At 45.4% G+C, this 19,853-nt stretch overlaps 1 protein-coding gene across 1 annotated transcript in view; it reads right to left on the reverse strand.

Annotated features, from left to right (window-relative positions):
* The window catches only part of Slc6a11 (solute carrier family 6 member 11), a 119,541-nt gene that overhangs the window by 41,778 nt on the left and 57,910 nt on the right, over positions 1–19,853 (reverse strand). The window contains exon 6 of the mRNA XM_048438355.3: positions 13,189–13,323. Within this exon, the coding sequence (XP_048294312.2) occupies positions 13,189–13,323 (135 nt within the window). The remainder of the gene's footprint in view (positions 1–13,188; positions 13,324–19,853) is intronic.

The raw sequence follows: 19,853 nt of genomic DNA on the forward strand, positions 1-19,853 counted from the left end.
GCCAACAGAGAGGCAAGGGCTACTGCACTGACCTGGAGTCTATCTAACCCCAGAATCAGTTCCAGCAGCAGACACAGCAGGGCACAGCATGGCCCAGCTCGCTGGGCTTCTTGCTATGTAAGCAGTAGTACCTGGCCCCACTGAGCCTATGGCAGGCAGGGAGGCTCACAGCAGCTTTGTATCGGGGTGAGGAAGCTGGACATTCATGGAGGATGACTGTGGATTAGAGAGAGCTAAATAAGGTAGTGCCTGAACCGGAGCTGCAGCACCTAACATTGTTCACTTGACAGAACAATTGCTACAGTGAAACCATCCTTTCATGCTGGATTTGATCTTGCTGACATATTTCTTTTTTCTCTTTAGTATCCTTCCAGTTGCTGAATCACAAGACCAACTTGCACTGCCTTGGAAGGTAGTTGGCTCTCAGGGCTCCTGCCCACCCTCTATGTACGTGTTCCATAAAGGATGCTAATAAGCCTTGAGTGTCTTGCACATTTACAATAGCATCTGAAAGAAGAGCGAGAAGCAGCAGTTAAAGAGTTTGAATGAAGACACCTGAGCAGGCGGGAGAAGATGCTCCCAGGAGCCATAAAGTTGTTGGGTAAGAGTCTCAGTGTCAGCAATGGGCTGCTGGCCAGTGGGGTCACCTCAATAGCTCCCCCTACCCCAATTCAGGCTGTTGCCACTGCTCTTGGCTATATGTCAGAACTAGATGGAAAATTGTACTGCTGGAGATTAAGGACACAAAGAGCTCAAGCTTGGGCCGAGCTGGAAGCCCCTTCTCTATTGGCTGACTTTTGTACGCAGGCTGTGGCAGGAAGAATTGTTGCTGATGTTACTATTCCGATATTGATCTCTTACATTAACAACATGCCAGGTAAGATGTGCCCTCGGGTGCACATGCCTTCTAGGACTATGTTCACAGGAGAGCTAAGCTAGTCAGGGTGCAACCAACTGATTTCCTATTGGACTTAAAACCCACTCCCTAGACAGGAACTTAAGTCTAACACTATGAGCCAGAGCAAAGTTCATAGCTGGGACACCCAGAGGCTCCCATAAGGATTGTTTTATTAAATGGATGTATCTGTCAAGTCGCTTTTAAACATTTTTGATTTTGCCGTGGGGTACTGCTGCTGCTACCCTGAGTCACAGAAAGAACTTTTTTTTTTTCAGAGTGGATTGAAGGTTGCTAATTATTTAAGTCACTGGGAGTGATCGCGGCAGTAGCACAGGGCCTCGGTGCTCAGGCAGAAATGTAAGACACTAACCACCCACTCCAGTCTCAGGAAACAACTCAGAAGAGGTGAGAGGCAGGGGAAGGGGTGGGCTGTCTTGTAGCTATTGCCTGTAAACTGAAGGATTCTCTCCTAGAGGGATAAGGAGGCTCAAAGGACTCAGGAAGCTAAGGAAACTTATAAGGTTCAGAAAGCACAGAGGACTACAAGACTCACAAAGACCCTCCCCCCGTATTGTTGTATACGCAATAAACAATTGCTGGAGCACAGGACCTTTTGTCAGAGCCGCTGGTAAGACTTCCTGTGCTGAGAAGACTTCTTAGTGATGCATCTGCCTTGGAGCTACATCAGTCACCTCATTGGTTCACCAAGCAAGGCTTGGGTGAGATCAGGACTTTTGGTCTGTAGTCGGTGCCCTATCTGGGATGAACAGACATTTGTTCACACCTCCCTGGGAAAAGCCATGCAACACACATGTTTGCACCAGTGGTGGCAAACTATGTAAATCTCTGCTCTTTTTGGCAATGGTAAAAACAAAGATCAGTGTTCAGTCTGTGACCCGAAAACCAAAGCGCTCTGGGGACTCTGCTGTCTCTGCCTTGACATCATCTCCCAGGCTAAAGACACTTTTAAACTCCTGTCATCGTCCATCTGCAAGTCACGCGTCTGCCTGGCGGGGGAGGGGGGGTTTTTACCCCTCACTTCCAGCCACACATCCCTCCTGAATGAGGTGAAGCAGTCTCCCAGGGATCCAGAAGAAGAAAAGGACAAACCAAGTGCAAGTATGAGTTTGTTTCCCTGGTCCCATTTTACCCTATGTCTGGGATCTCTGTCTTGGACACCGTTACTAAAGAAACCTGTGGCTGTTGCTATTTCCTCCATCTGGTTTTCTTAGGGACCATCCTGCCCTTTTATAAATAATGTTTTATTCATCTGTGGAATGTTGAATACATTTATCCAAAATATTTGACTATACTCATCCACTGCTCCCTGACCCCAACTCTCCCTAGAGTCCCCACCTCACTACCCTTCCAACTCCATGTCTTCCTCTTTTGTTATTAATAATCCTAAGTCTACTGAGTGATTCCGATATGCACACGCATGTGGGGCCAGTCACCAAGGCAGAGGTTACCAGCCACATCCCCCAAGAGTGACACTTTTTTTCCTCAGTGGCCATCAGCTGTTCCTAACGCTTCTGCTGAAGGCAGGTCCACAGGCCCTGCCCACATTCACGCTGGGCTTTCCTGACTGACTAGATCGTGAGCAGGTAACCGCAGGGGTTGACATGTATAAAGACCACATCCTGTCCAGAGGGAGCTCTTTATTTCTTGTGTACTCTGTGACTTTTCCACCAGCTCTACCGCCTGTGTAGAGGTCTAAATGAATGCCATGCATTCACCATTTCAGAAAGAGCATAATTTTGAGATTCAGCAAAAAGCAATCAGTGCCCACCTACTATGTGCTGGGCAGCACACAAGCCATCTCGAGGAGAGCTGAGTAAGATGTTGTCCACATGTAGGAAGGGTTTGCTCATGCAGACAGTGGCTGAGAGGAACCTGGTTTAATCACGTGTTCTCTTAGACCAGCATTCATATGCCACTTTCAGATGCTGTGTAAAGTAAAAACACTCACAGGACCACAGGTAAACCACCTCTCTTCTCCAGTCTGTGTTGTTCCCCAGGAGACACCCTGAAAATCTCTCTGGGCTTTGCCAAGGGATTTTTTTTTCCTTTTATGACTCAGACCCATGGGGCTATTAAGAGGAATTTCCACTTGGCATGAAGCAGTCCAAGTGGGAGCGTCAGAAGTGGAGAATTAAAGGACTATTGCTGGCGAAAAGATAAAAGCCAGCAATTTTACTCAGTGCCCTTCTTTTCTAGGTGAGGGCATTCTGGCACGGAGAGAGACGGTGGCTTGTTTAAGGTCACTGATAGTGCTGGGTCCCCAGAGTCTGAGTGGGGAGTTTCCCATCATGCAGCATAGCTTCTTTAGGTAAAGTGTACAAGACAACGACATAAGCGTCTGTAGGGCTGGAGGAGGAGCTGTGTTCCCTTGCCTGTGCCTGACCGAATGTCACTAAGGTTCTAATCAAAGAGTGGAGCCAGGCTTGAGCGCTTTGTGAGCAAAAGCAGGGTGGTGCTTGCCCTGTGGGTGCTCCAGAGCTCTGCTTGCATATGAGAAGTGAAAGAAATGGGACAGGAGATTCACACACCAGTGCATCTGCACAGAGAAGGACGTCAACTGTCACAATTCCAGTCACCCAGGACCTATCAACGCCCCATTACCTTGCTGCTCATGGGCAAAAGAGAACTCAGTTGCTCATAAAGCTGTGCTGGGTCAGAAATCATCAGAAGTCACTGTGTCCATGTGGCTCATTGAAACTGCGGGGCTGGTTTCAACAGAGAGCCTCTTCTGTCCCCCTCCCTGTGACCTCTGCAAATCTCAGGCATTTTCCTCCATGCGAGTCTACCAGTATGTCTGATATTCTCTATCCCCAACAGAAGTAGAAAGAACAGGGACAATTAATTTGGAAATCTAGACAAGTCAAACTCTTTGTCTGAGGTCACAAAGCTAGTGAGTCGAGACTCAATTCCATGTCAGTCTAGACTCATTATTTCACAGGTGAGGGGACAGAGTCAGAAAACTGCAAAGGTGACAGGTGTTTCATATGGGGTCCTTTGTTCTAGTCTGGTTCTTTCTGGTCTTAGGTGAGCCACATCCTCTCTCTGGCCCTCAGGTGCTCTCTATCAAGGAAGTAGTTGCTCCCAGATGCTGTTTCCCCAGCTTGTTAATGTAGGAGAGGGGTTAACTGCATTGCAGTCTTTATCATACACCTTAATAAATATAATTGCTCCTGCTGGGAGCACAGATAAACAAAGAAAGAAGCTTTGCATTTCTCTGCATGCCTTCATGATTTCTGCATGCCTGGTGCTTCCATGACTGCCGATTTCTTCATTGGTAAGAAACAAAAGACCAGAAGCTCTTCAGGATTCCTCAAGGTCATCAGCACAAGACTGGGACTGCTGAGACATCCAGCATTGTGGACTGAACCACTATCGGGCTGCTGGCCTCTCTGGTGTGCGACTGCCATCATTGGACTATGCTAACGCATCCTGTAAACCAACCTTAGGAGTGTCATTTTAACACGTAGTCCTGCTTTTAATTCTGCTGCTCTAGAGAACCCTGACCAATACACACCTCACTTTAAGGCCCATTGGTCACAGGTGACTGTTAATGACCTGAAACTTGTCTAGAGAAACTGAGGCACTGAACTGTGTATGTATTAGTTTCCGTCAATTGAAGCAAACATGGTTTGTGGCTACTTTACTAAACAGCACAGCTTTAGGGGGTGTAGTTCCCTGAGGGGGGCATTGCATTCCACTTTCAGGAAGGTGCTTCTCTACTGCCTCCCACGCTAGAGTGGGCAGGGAGGCTCCAAGAAATGCTTGCTTGGACTACCTGTCCCTGGGACCATTACCTAGTCAGACATGAGCCCTTCCTGATATATGTGACAGGTGTCACTTGCCCGGAATGTTCTCTCAGACATGACTGTTTCTCTCAGACATGACTGTTTCTCTTAGACCAGGCTGTTTCAAACTTGAACCTGTGTGCCAGTCACTTGAGGGCACTGCTGAAACGTGGGCTCTGACAGAACAAGCTCATGATGGAACCCGAGCGCCAGCACCTCTGATGAGCTCCTGGAGACAGGCAGTGTGGCTGGCCTGAAAGCAGTTTGTGTAGTAGGGTATAAGCAAAAGAAGCCAGTATAAAAAGCCTAAATCTGCACCATTCCAACTACAGGTCATTCTGGAAAAAACAAAATTGTGGATACAGGGAAAATGCCAGAAGGATAGTGGGTGTGAACAGGCAGAATACAGGAATTTCAGGGCAATGGTCTTACTGCATGATACTTGTATGATACTATAAAGTGTTGGGTACATGTCATTACACAGCTGTCTAAACCCACAGAATGTCCAACATAGAGGGTGCAGGCACTTGCTGGTAAGCATGATGACCTGAGTTTGATCCCAGGACCACATGGTGGAAAGAGAGAACTGACACCCATGGGTGGTCCTCTCGCTCCTACAAGTGTGCTGTAGTGCATTGTGCACACACACAAATACACAAAGTATAAATAACAATGGGCTTCCGTGAATACAAGGAAGCAATTTTGGCTCTGTAATTTTGGGGAATGAACCACTGCAACAATGACAGAAAACTTGAGGTATTAGGGAAACAAATCCTTTGGATTTTCTGATTTCTATTTCTGTAAGCTTAACTCTCAAAAAAAAAGCATATTAACCAGAGACCCTCCCCAATTAAGAACCACTGTCCCAGAAAATAGGAACTATATCTACCCACCTGCTCTTCCACCCACTCCCACAGTTGCCGGCCTGTGGCTAGCAGGAGTGGTTACTTGGTTTATGAAAGCAGAATCAGGCTCAATACTCCATAAATATGTTCTGTGCAAATAAGTTCAGGGAGGATCCAACCAGAGGGCAGTCTGGGATATAGGCCAGTCTAGGGCTAATATGCTTCTCTTGATACAGCTCTAACTCGGCTTGTCAGTTATACCACTGAGCACACGTCATGGGGGGTTTGGGGTGTCTTCTTGAAGTGATCATGCTACCTCTTTCCTGTCAAGCCTTCTGAGTTTCAACCACAGCCACCTATAATGTTATAGCTGGTGTGTGTGTGTGTGTGTGTGTGTGTGTGTGTGTGTGTGACCCTATGGCACTCCAAGCCCCAACATAGCTGCTCGGCTATGTGCTCCACTGCTTCCCCTTCGCACTGTTCTCTCGTCTTTTCTACACACTGGAAGAGGCTCACACTTGCTGTCTCCTCTAGCTTGACAATATCTACATGGAGACAGGAGACTAGTAAAAGGGGTTTCCTGTCCACTAGGAGCACATAAGGGGACATCTTAAAGGTCAAAGGGGGCAAGTTTCCAAGCCATAGCCACACAGGACAAGCAAAGAGCAGATTCAGAAGCAGTCGGGTCCCTAACCCACTTTGTCTGACTTCACTCAGTCTGCCCTGAGCTGAACGGCCTTCTGAAATTACAGCTCTCTCTCACCAATCAACCTCTCACTCAGGAACATTCCACAGCCACCTACAGACCACCAAAGGAAGTCTGAATGTTTTGGCTTGAGAGCCACAATTTCTGGAGAGGGTAACACAGCCCTTCATTCTTTAAAGCCGTCTCAGATAGGTTGCTGGTCACCAATTACTTCCTGTAATCATGACTCTCTAGCAACTTCCTGTATGTATGCAGACATTCATTCTTTTGATCCATGCTTGTTTTCAAACAACCTTTCTTTCCTCTTCCTTCAAACAGCAAATCAAAGCTCCCTGAAGTCTCTAGGACAGACAGAAAGAAAGAATGCTTTTATTCACCTCTGACTATTGGTATTCTTTAAGATAAATTACCATATGGCAACCGTTCATCTGCTTCTATCCACCCATCCTCCCATCTGTCCACCCACCCACTTACCCATTATCTATCCATATAGCCAGCCATCCACTCATCTGCCCACCCATTCATTTGTTTTCCATCTGCACACCCTCCTATTAGCCATCTACCCACTATCTATCTACTCATCTGTCCTCCCAAACAGCATCCATCCAACTACCCATATACTTACCATCCATTAATCTGTTTATCCATTTATCTGCTCACCTATCCACCCACTCAGTCACTCAACCACCTAGCTATCCACTTACCATTCATCCATGTGACCATCTACCCACCTACCATCCATCCATTTAACTGCCCCTTCTACATCCATTAGTCCATCCATCCATCTGGTCAACTACCCATCATCCATTTTCCCGCCCAGCCACCACCCATTCATCCATCTTCTGACCATCCACAGTCATCTAACACCCACCATCTAACACCCATCCACTCATCCATTTATCCATCCATCTGTCCGTCTGTTCATCTGCCCATCTACCCACCATTTCACAGTGAATAGGATCTTCTCATGTCCTTGGCTCTGGCTCAGGTACCAGGGAATTAGTAGTGGATAACACACAAACATCCTTTGCTTAGAGCTGAAATTCTAACTGATAATACTAACCATAAATACACTGATTAATAAACATGAGATTATGCCAGGCAACCACCGGCTCCATGAATTAAAACAATAACAAGGTTTTGTTCAGGTCATAGGGTTGAGCGGATCCTGACGCGGGAGCATAATGACCAGCAACATGTGAGCGGCCAGCGATGGGATGGTGTAGAGAAAGAACAACTGAGACAGAATCTGGGATGATGACGCCTTGGAAGCTGGAGCCAGGCCCACTGTGGTCTGGGAATAAGGGCCATGTGAGATAGGACCCAGGCCCAACGCAGTGACTGAATAGATTTGCAGATACTGCCAAATGTCTCCTAGGAAGCAGAACTTCCCAGCTAAGCAACACCGCCCTAGAACAAGGAAATCAATACATTCGCCTTCTTCAGGCCTAAAGCCAAGCTTTGAGGGGATCTATAGGAGAAGCATACCTCAGAAGCCCATCACCTCCTACCGAGTCCTATGACGTCACAGTGTCTTTTGGGGTCAGCATGGGCTTCCATCGATCTGAACTGAGAAAACGTGAGGGTGAGCCCACTCAAGGTTCAGTTAACTGTCCGGACATACCTGGACTAGAATGCACATTAAGACAAAATGCCAGCACGCTTCAAAGGCAGATAACAGAATCTAGTGTTTACACCAATTCTGTAACACTCAGTGTTCAGTCAGAAACTACCAGCGCACAAGCAGACAAGAAAACACAGGCTTTACTCTAGCACGGAGGCTTTGTGTTTAATAGACTTCAGTCAGAGAACTAAAGAAGACACCAAAGCACTGATCTGGTGACTCAGGCTCCCCACCAAGCTCCTTGAGCATGCTGCAGGAAGGCAGCAGGGCCGGTGAGGGAAGGGTTAAAAGCAATAAGGAGAAGGAGCCCACTATTGAGATGGTTTTGTCTCCACTGTTTAGGCTGAACTTAAATCCACAAAATGAGCACCCTCAAAGTGTGACACTGGCAACACAGAGTAGTAAAGCAAAAAGAAAATGGAAGGAAGGAAGACATGTCTGTCTGTTTGTCTGTCTGTCTGTCTGAACACTGGGAAGGGAGTGACTGGAGAATTGCTCCAAATTGCAGGCAAGGAGCCTCCTGGCACAGGACAGGAAATGGCTTCTTGGTGGGGACAAAACCTATCTGATGTGAAGCATCTGGAATTTTAGCAAAGAGTGACTTCAGGATCGAGAAGGGCAGCTGGGACTGGGGAGACAGAGCAGCCAGATGGTCAGGCATGATGACTCTGGTACTGTGCCCTTTGCTCAGCTGGGTCACAAGCCACTGGACTCAGGGTTAGATGTAAAACCTTTAGCCGTCAAGCCTCAGCTCCCTCATTTGTGAAATCGGGTTTTATGCAAGTGAGGACTTTGCCCGTACATAGAACGAGATGGTTTTCAGTAATGATTTGGTGGCTGGGTAACTTTGAGAGACAAGACAGTTGTGGGGACTGGCAGAAGGTCAGCCTTCAGTAGAATACCATCAGTAGTTACATTTTAGGTGGCAAGCTAAGCATGTGCTCTGTGATCCGTGCCGTGTTCCAGCCTCCAGTATCATTACTTGGAAGGCCATGGCAGCAGCTCTCCTACCCCAACACTGCTGAATGGGCTAAGAGACCGCAGAACTTCACCCTGAGAAGACCTGGGGCTCCAACGCTTTAATGGCATCTGTATGGTACACAGAACCCCAAGGAGGAGCCCAGCAATCCTGACTCCATGAGCCAAGAAAAGGGGAGATTTGCTGTCTTTGGACAGGAGGTTAGGTAAGACGTGTGCCTGCAGGTCAGTTCCAATCCGCAGTAATGCCCCCCCCCATTGTTATTACTGACCTAATCATGCGTCTCCCAGGAGACAGGAACCTCCCTGAAGATAAGAGCCTTGTGTGATGAGTTGGCTAGGCCTGACAAAGATGACAAACCCCGTGCTACAGAAACACTTAATACAGAACCACACATACGCAAAGAAAACTTTGCAAAGAAAACTTTGTGGGACTTCCAGTCTCAGGGAGGCCTACACACCAGTGATGTTTCTTTCTTTCTTTCTTTTTTTTTTTTAAATCTGCTATCTCTAAATCAGTGGAGACATGGATATTTTGGTTTGAAAGTGTTTCAGGCCAGAGGCCATTTTTTTATTCTGGGTCCTGACATGGAATCAGAGAACATTACCACCAGGTGGCAGTGATCTCATAGAGTCTTCCTCAGGGCTCAGAAGGTTTCACACCAGGGTCTTGTCTTCCTCCTGTGGTCTGGTTTGTCCTCCTGTGAGATGGGGAGCTGGGGAGAGGAGGCTGCACCGGGAAGTGGTGTTTCAGGGCCCCTCCTGGGAAAGCAGACCCGCGAGTTGGATCGGTGACAAGCCTTTCTGCTCTCGCCCTGAAAACACGCACTTGAAACACAATGGCCAGCGAGAGCAGCAGAAATCTGGGGCAGGGACAATGCAAGATCCCTTTGGCTCTCCAAAGACGGAAAAGACAGAAAGTGAAAATGTAAGGGGGGAAAATGGACTTGGAGCGCTTCACACTTCAGAGAAAACACAGGGCTGACAGTGAAGACAAGCAGATGTTTAGAAAGCGCTGACCACGGAGTGCAAGTCACAGGCACACAGTGAGCTGCTACAGCCCTTCAAGTTCCTCACAAGAAACTGAATTCCCTGGACCCACAATAAAAGCCTCGGTTTCTAGTTCAAAACCACCCTCCTCTAGGGCTGTGGGGTTCTGACTTGTCCTACTCAGAACCAGATATAGGCCAACATGACCCAGGGGCCTACTATGAGCCAGGTCTGGGGCTGGGCAGCAGAATGAGAAATGCAAGGGCTTGGGCACATGTATGTACGGTGCCTTGCAGCAACCCTGCATGGCAGACAAGCATTCTTACCCTAATAGACAGTTGAGAACCATGAGCCAAGAGGGAAAGGCACAGGATGAAGGTCTCTGATCTCACCCTATCCTGTTTTGTTCTTCTCAGGGGGATACCTGGCTGGGGGAGTGGTCTGACCTGATGGTCCTCTCTCCCAAGCTGAGGACTCCAGGGACCAGGATCTAGTACAATGCACACTGTGGTGCACAGGCCTGCAGCCTCTATGAGAGAACTAACGGCAATCATTCAGCTGCGCATGGGACTGCCGTGACTCTAACCAGGAGAGAAACTCCTCTGCTGATCACTCCACCCAATAGCCCAGCCCCCACACCCTGATGCTCTGGATGGACAGCCTGGGGCCAAGGCTAGAGACTGGAAACTTGACCTGACATTGATTTGGAGCTCTAGGCTCTCTCTGCCCTCCTAAGGTCTCTTCCTTGGCTCTCAGAAAAGGTAGATAGTCATGGAACGATCTTTTATTGGCTCATGACTACAGGAGGTTACAACTCAGCCTTTCAGGTCATTGGTGGAGCAATTAAAGCTTAGAAGGAGACCTAGGAAGACAGTGGGAACCTGCGATGGTCAGAGAAGAGCTGAGCAGATTCCTAGGTCTCTGGTTTATCTGTGTTTTCAGACTGTGGGTGTGCTGATTCATCCATGTTCTCAGAGTGTGTGTCCATGCGTACTCATCTGTGAACATATATGTGAACATGTCCATCTGTATACAAGTGTGTGCATCTGTATACAAATTCTGTGTGTGCATCAGTGTGCATATGCATGTGTTTCTCTCTGCGTGTGCAAAGGAAGCACGTGTTTCCTTTGTCTGCATGTGTGTACACTTGGGCATCTGTATGGGCATATGTGTATTCGTATGCATGTTTATCTGTGTACATATGAGTTTTTTGTCTGTATGTCTCTGTGCATTTATATTTGTGTTCTACGTATCTGTGTATGTATGTATGTGTATGTATATGTATGTATGTTGGTCTATGTATATCAGTGTGTGTGTGTGTATGAATGTAGTACTCTGAGGAAGTGGCAATTGGATTTCCCCAATCTTTTCTGGCTATCAGAATCATCTCTGAGGCTCCTTACCTACCTGGTTGTCCTGTAGCCATCCCAGACTCACTGAAAGTAACCTCCCATGAGTCTGCATCTTTAGCAAGCTCCAGGCCCCCTGATGATTGTCAAGGTCTAGATACGTCATGTTGAGGATGCTCATGGTCATGACTCATGGTCATGGCTCATGGACCTTAAGGCTCAAGGGGGAAGAAGAGGGTAGTCAGAGGACACAGGCAGAAACCTGTCTTCTATTGATACCAAAAGTGTAGACCGAACAAGAGAAGATGGACTTATGATGGGATATGTGTAGCCCCAAACTGCTGCTTCAGTAGAGACCCTGCTGTCAGAGTTATAGCTGACCAGGTCAGCAGTCAGGAGCCAATTCCTTTCTTCCCGGGGATCTTGCCTGTGATTTGGGATGTGCTACAGGAGGCCAGTAGCACCCCGAGGCAGGGCAAAAACTGGTAAAGATGAGCATGTGTCCCACTCCACTGGCCTCATCACTCACTGTCACAGACACCTCTGAGTTGCTTTGCAAATCCTTCCATCCACACTGCCCAGACAGAGGGAGCCAAAAGTCACGCGCTTGAAATCTCTTGGAAGCTTCAAACTCTGAAACTTAGACACCAATTCTGTGTGATTCATGTGATTATTTCTATATTAAGTTAGTACTTCCTGGTGGACACAGCCAACCCTGAGCAAGTAGCTTTATATGCTGGAATTACTGTGGACCTGGGACCAGTAGAGAGGGGTCTGGGCTAGAGTCTAGGGAACTCCCTGAAGGCTTCTGGCATGGAGTAGAGATTGAGGGCTTTGCTGATGAGGGGTCTCTGTTTAACACACTCCCAGACACTTCACCATGAACCCACTCAGAGGGGCTCAGGCATAAACACGTGTTACTTATTATGACTGGAATAATCTAGGCCTGACTAGAGACTAGAGATAAATGAATCAGTTTCTCCAAGTCTTTGTACGGGGGTGGGGTGGGTTTGGTGTGAATTTTTCAACAAAAAAAGTTAATCAGTTAATCACAGTAAGGACCTACTTTCTCACCAAGATCCTCTGTGGCAGGTCTGTAACATCAGGCAGGGAAAAAAAATTGTTAAATCAAGTTCTAACTGGAGTTTAGCATGTCCTTCATTTGTGACCATGAGTGCTGTCAACAAACCACAGACCCTTCAGGAAGGAAAGCCTGGATATAATGGTGGTATAGCTAGCTAAGATATCTATGGTGATGGCTAGAGAGATATCTGGCTTAGTGGTTAAGAGCACATATTGCTCTTCCAGGGACCAGAATTCAATTCCCACAGCCACCTGTAATTCTAGCTTCCAGAAGATCTGACCCCTCTGTCCTCCTACACATATGTGGCATATATACACATAGCATGATTAAAAATAAATTGATTCAAAATTCAAAACAAACAAAGAAAAGAAAACATGATGAATGCTGTTTTGAAATCATGGTACTGGATGAGTATCTCTGATCCCACAAACCAAAATCTGAAACTTCCAGCATGTCAACATATCATGGCAAGAGATTTTATTTTACATGCAAAACAACTAAAAGCACATATGCAAGGCATACATGAAACAAATAAACTTTATGCTTACAACTGGGTACCATTTCCAAGATGCTTATCAAATATATGTGAATATTCTAATACTCAGAAAAGTTTCAAATCCAAAATGCCTGATCCTAAGCATAGCAGGCGAGGGTGACCTGACTTGCAGTTCTCAGTCCTGTGCAGGATGCTGCACTGAAGGCACTAACTAAGAACTGTCCATGTCACAAAACCACACAGGTACCTTTAAATGTTCTCCAGCTGTATTTTACCACATCTGCTTTCCTATGTGTTTAATCGATGCATTAATAATTATTATCCCAAGGAGGCCACAGGCTTCCACCTACTTACCTGGCCATTGAGCCTCAGTGACTGATGGTGACACTGTGTTTTAAGCTACAACCCTTACCTGTGGATCAGAGAGCCGGGAGAGGTCCGGGTACAGGTAGAACTTGATGCCTTCAGAGGCACCTGGCAATGTGACACCTCGGATCAGGAGGATCAGCAGCATGATGTAAGGGAAGGTGGCAGTGACATACACGACCTGCCCAGGAGGAGAGAGAAGAGAGTGAGGCAAGAGTGGGAATGATGGGCTTATTTCTCTCAGCACAGCTCCCTCTCCAAGCCGCTGCACGCTGCAGACTGTCCTTTAGGAATGCTGCCCTGAATATGATTAGATGCATGGACCATGTTCTCTGTATTCATCTACACAGCCCAGGTTCAGCAAGGCAGTTGATTCTGAACATCTACAGGGTCTTGTTTTCATAGCTGCCAGTAGCTATGGATGCTCATGTCTCTCACATCAAATGACACCATGTTTGCAGAGAGCCCCACAATCCTCTGTGTATAGCAAGTCATCTCTTATGGCTGACAATACCTGCTACAATGCAAGCACCATGCAATCAGCACTCTACATTGATCTAGGGAAGAGTGATGAGGGAAACATCTACACATTCAATTTCAACGCAAACCTCCATTCAGTATTTTCTGAGTTTCTTTGAATACACAGATGTGGCTCCTATATGACTTTACTGACAGAAAATACCTAAACTAGACTCATAGAAGCAAAGAGTGGGATGATGGTGCCTCCCTTGTCATCTTTGTCATACTGAATGTGACATTCCTGTCTATCAAGGAATCAAGAGGAACATGAGAAGGAGATGCATCTGAATTCTGCTCATGTAGAGATGATCAACCCATCACGCATTCCAGACTCCAGACCCCTACATAGGTGTCAGCTACTCCTCCCACTGCAGGACCCAGTGTCTGCCAGGTTAGACTCTTTTTCTTTTGTCAGTTTCTCTTCTCCAATCACTTGCACTGTCCCTTCTTGAGACCTCCCCAGTGCTGTTTAGAAAGGAGCTTATCAGCATTCACAGGCCAGGGACATTCTTAGATCCCAGTATAGCTCTGCAGAGCCCTCAGCACATACAGATGCAGCACAGGCTTGCTGGTATCACAGGGAGAGCGTGTGCTCTGAGCAGGCTGCCTCTGCTACCACCTCTCGCTCTGTGCAGGCTGGGTCTGACTTGGCCAGGGCTCCAGTCCTTCACATCATTCCTTTGTTCACTTTCTCATTTATTCTTTATCCGCTCACTCAACACTCAAGCCATTCCTGTGCTGTCAGTACCGAGTTATGCCCAGGTGAGGAAGAGCCACGCAGTGGGTCTTTCTGCTCTAAGAGGATTCCAGGTAGTGGAAAAGACAGACACAGAGTCAGATAATGTACTCAGTGGTAGACACAGAGAGGCAGAAGTCCATGAAAGGTGAAATCAGTATGGGCTTCTCCAAGAAAGTGACCCAGACATTGGGTCCCAAAGGAGTAGGAGCTTAGGACATGGAAACCAGGGATGGAGGGAAGAGGGAAATGGAATTTCTACTGCATGTTAGGCATGCACGGCATATGCATATACACACACAAAAGCAGGCACATGCAAACACAGGCACATATGCAAATATACATACATGTACATACCTGCACAGATACACATGCACACACACTGTACATACATACATGCACATGATAGCGGTACTGACTTTGCTCACCACACATAGCTGCACACTGGGCAAATGCAGATGGTGCTCTGGGCATGCAGCGTTATCCTCTTTTATACATGAGAAAGGACAGTGAGCTCAGCACCCTGTCCAAATCACCCAGCTAATAAATCAAGGCTGGGTGTGGATTCATAGCCATGTCAGCTTGCTCCCAAGGTCACCTATCTGAACATCCCACCACACATGAGATCATCATGACATTTCTAAAAATTCCATATTAATTCTCCCATCTGAGAGAAGCCAGTCATTTGGTTAGTACAAAATACAGGTTTAAACACAGCCCTCAAACAACAGGACATGAGGATCAGCAGTGGGTGGAAACAATGCCTCTTATGGACACATCTGGAAGGTTGGATCATTTTATGTGGGTGTTATCTCTGGTCTTCAATAATAGTAGCCTGTAGCCCACTCAGCCCTCAGCCTACCAATGCCTGCATCATGGCTACCAACAAACCATGTGCTCCCAGGCATGTCACATGACCAGTGCGTTCTCTTACTGTCATGTACAGTGCCACATACTGTAATCCAGAGAAAGAGTATGCGAGTCAGACACACAATTGGAGTGGACAGTGCATATTAACAGTAAGGAAAAGGTCAGCAGTCAACCAAACAATAGCTTTCTAGACCTCGTCGGTAACAGACATTCAGCATTGCCTATTCTCTAAAACATTATTTGTTAGGGCTGAAGCGATGGCTCAATGCTTAAGAGTACTTGCTGCCCTTCCAGGTGGCTCAAGTCTGGTTCCCAGAAGCTACACCAGGTGGTTCACAACTGCATATGTCTCCAGCTCCTAGGGATCTTGACCCTTCTGTCCTCTGAGGGCACCTGCACTCGTGTTCACGTATCCATATGCCTGTTGTGTGTGTATGTGTATATGTGTGTGTGTGTGTGTGTGTGTGTGCATACACACATCTATACATAATTTAAAACATAAGGAAAAAACTAAATATTTTAAAATACTGATTTATTCATTTATTTTATATGGGTGTGAGTATGGGTATATATTGAGGGTGGGGTGCAAGTCAAAGGACAATCTGCAGGAGCTGGTTCTCTCCTATCATCACATGGGTCCCAGGGACTGGACTCAGGTTGTCAGGCTTGGCAGCAAGCACCCTTACTATTGAAGCCATCTCACTGGCTTCTCTCTCTCTCTCTCTCTCTCTCTCTCTCTCTCTCTCTCTCTGTGTGTGTGTGTGTGTGTGTGTGTGTATGCATGTGTGTGTGTGTGCGTGTGTGTGTATTGATTTGAGTTATACTCAGTGAGCTTAAATCTACAAGTCAGATTGAAAGTGACAACCTAGCTGCTCTCATTTAGTAACACCCATGTGTCAATCAGATGCAGTGGCCAGGAGCCGCTGTGTCCCAGGCTCCCCATATCTTCCTCCTCCAGCTCAGCTGCCGTGAGTCCTTGCTGACACAGTTGAAGGATGAGAAGGTAAAACATAAGGATGAGTCACATTTATAGGAATTTATCCTCAGTCTGTAAGGCCACTTTGGCGAGGCTGAATTTGTCAGTTTTCCTCTGATGTCTCTATAGAGTGGATAGAGTTATTGGAATACTGACTCCTAAAGACCTGACCAAATGTACTACCCTCACTGTGCCCAGGCAGTATAGACAGTAGCTTGAGCCTCAAAATGGTGGTGTTGTGACCATTAAATGGCCGATGGTTCTGAAGCAATGCCACAATTTGCAGGTCCCAGTAGGTGTTCTGTTTCTGTATTACATTAGGACAGCCATGCTCCCCAACTGATGTCCATACCTTCATTTTTACACTATTTTTGTTTTTGTTTTAAGTCCTTTATATCCATCCTTTTATTCCACCAATTGTTAGAACAAGCTCCTGTTAATGATATTTTTTCTCTTTAGGATACATTATGTCTTGTTAAGGTACAAAATCACTCTTAAAATTCTTCATTTTTACATCACTGTAATACTCAGTAATACTTCCATAGCTGATTTTACTCCAAATGCTACATATAGCAAGGTTGTGGGACTAAGAAATATTTGGTATTCCATGAATAAGGAGGATTTAAAAAGTAATATGACACATGATCATGGACCTACCCCAGCTCCCTGTTGCTGGCCTACAGCAGCCAACTTTGAACTGTAAGGAGCTTTGCTTTGGGGAGAGGGTATCAGCCAAAGTCCAGATTTGTTAAGAGGTGGTAGTAACATGTGGTGGTATGGCCATGGGCCTGCTGACTTTGGAATAGTGCTTTCGGGGAGTGAGGTGTTGTTCTTGATTGTTCTTCCAGACACTGCATCCTGAGCAGTTGCTGGGATGGAAGCTCCTCGGCTGCCCTGTTAGTTTGTATACCAGCAATCATTCCTTTACTGGTCCAAGAGAAGGTCATTCGAGCAGAAATGACCCTGTATTGAGAAAAATGTGATATCGGAATAATAGCTGCTATGGTTGCGGTCATCACGGTCTCTGTTGCCGCTGCAACAGCTGCTGGACTGGCAATGGCCCAAACGTCTCTGGTGGCAGACACTGTCTGGATCCTCTCAGCACCCATTTTTACACTTTTAGTAAAACCATAAAGGAAAGATAATGTGCAAATGAGCTGCCCACAGACCATAAGTAGGCAAGTTTACTGCCAGAAAGAAACTACTGGCTGATATGTGGTGTGGGAGAATTGTCTGTATTCTGTCAATCATGTTTTGAATAAATGCTGATTGGCCAGACAGGAAGTAGAGGCAGGGTGATGAGAACAGGAGAATGCTAGGCAGGAGGAAGCCCATTCCTCCAATTCTGCCCAGACCACAGAGAAGAAAGATGTAATCTGCCCCGTTGGAAAAGGTACTGAGCTACATGACTAATGTAGATGAGAATAATGGGTTAATATAAACTATAAGAGTTAATAAGAAGCCTGACCTAATGGACCAATCAGTTTATAATCTTATGAATTCCTCTGTGTGATTTTTCTTTGGGGCTTGCCGACTGTGGGGTACCAGGCAGAACAGAAACCCCAACAAGCCAGCCCCTCATGCTACAGATATGTTACCCAGGATTCACTCATAAGCCAAAGTTTAACAGTATCAACAGGAATACAGAAGGTGGTTAGGGAGCATCACTATACAATATACACAAGGTGTGAGTAGGGTCTAATGTGTGATTCCCCTCTGTATACTAGGAATATGTTTTATTGCCATTGGTTAATAAAGAAGCTGCTTGGGCCTATGGTAGGGCAGAATAGAGCTAGGTGGGAAAACTAAACTGAATGCAGGGAGAAAGAAGGTGGAATCAGGTAGAACCATGCAGCTGCCAAAGAGAAAGATGCTGGAAACTTAATGGTAGGCCACAGCCTCAACGCGATACATAGATTAATAGAAATGGGTTAATTTAAGATATTAGTGCTAGCTAGAAACACACCGAAGTTATTGGCCAAACAATGTTGTAATTAATATAATTTCTGTTTGATCATTTAGATCTGAGTGGCCAAAAAATGAAAAAGTAGCCTCCATTTACAAAATGATGCCTAACATCTGGCATAGATCCACATAAGACCAAAAAAAAACTTTTAAAAAAATGAGGGCTACATAAACAGGAGCCAAACTCAGCTTCTTAGTAGCTGCATGTTTTTTTTCAGAAAGGCTCTGTTTGTGGCTGCAAGCAGAGGCATGGCTCCTTTAAGGAATGGCTTCCTGGTTCATACTGGCGGCATGAATGACTCTGGCTCTTTTGGGAGCTCCTGTTACAGAACATTTGGAGTTTATGCACAGAGTGCTACAAGTTGCTTAATGGTGACATCGATCTGCTGCATCCCTGGAGCTGGGGCAATGAGCATGGATCACAGAGCTGGTAGTAAACACACCCTCTGCCATATAAAAGGACCAAGAGAGGGAGAGCCAGCATTCAATGTCACTGCAACCAAGCTGCTTACCATTTTCAAAGTGCTCTTGGTCAGAAAATGATTACAGATACACAATAAGATTCAGACAAAAAAAAATACCTCTGAATGGGTCAGTGTTAGATAAATGTACATGGGCTTTTGAGAGAGAAGAAACAGTACAGAGAGTCATAGATTAAAGTAGTAAAAATAATTAAATGTTAAAAAGTAATAGAGTAAAATTTAAGCCACATAAAGAAGGAAAATACACAGAGGGTCTGGAGTATGTATATTATTGTATTTTCCTTGAAATTTTTTGATTGAGAATGAGCTAAGTACAGAGATAGATTTCATTGTACAGGCTCTTAAACCAATATATATATATATAATATATATATATATATATTATCTTGACTTCAAAATTTGAGTCTAAGGATATGCTACTTTGGAAAAGAAATTCTGCATTTGCTTTTACAGAGGATGGGAACTTATGGATTCCTTCCAGACTAATATGGTGTGATGGGACAAGACCACCCGAAAAGGTCTCTATGTACCCTAAAAATACTTCACCCAACAAACAGCAGGAAGAAATTAGGAGAAAACTATGCCCAAATTCCCAAAATGATTGTTTACAAATATTTATTTTCATTTTGAAAGGGATAGTTATAAATGATTAATGGGCAAAGTCAACTTCTAACAAAAATAAGGGGGATATGATATAGAGATAAATATTTTGCATTGGTATGAATCTTGGTCTAGTGATACAATTTTTAAGGTTGATTTTGTTATGCTGTGTATATGTATTTCTGCTCTTGTTAAAGGTATTGTGCATCTCATTTAAAATGTAATATATAATTAAAAATTACAGACTAATAGTCATTTATAATAATCAAATTTTAATCACATTAGTTAGGTTTTGTAGATATATTAGTTAGGTTTTGAGATATATTTCAGTTAGATAGATAATCTTCAACACTTCAAAGACCTACAGAACATGGCATTTAAAATGCTTTAAAAACTTATACTTTTCTTGGCAGTGAGACATGTTTACTTCTTGCAGTATCGATTACTTCAGAGAGGTTGATGAACATCGAAGAAACTTGTTATGAAATTTGCCTTCCATGTGGCAAGGCTTGCCATTTGGGTAAGAAACTGTTCTTGCCTGGACTGCTTGATGGTATGCTGTA

This window comes from Myodes glareolus, chromosome 3, assembly GCF_982192425.1.
Source record: "Myodes glareolus chromosome 3, mMyoGla1.1, whole genome shotgun sequence".
NCBI lineage: Eukaryota > Metazoa > Chordata > Mammalia > Rodentia > Cricetidae > Myodes > Myodes glareolus.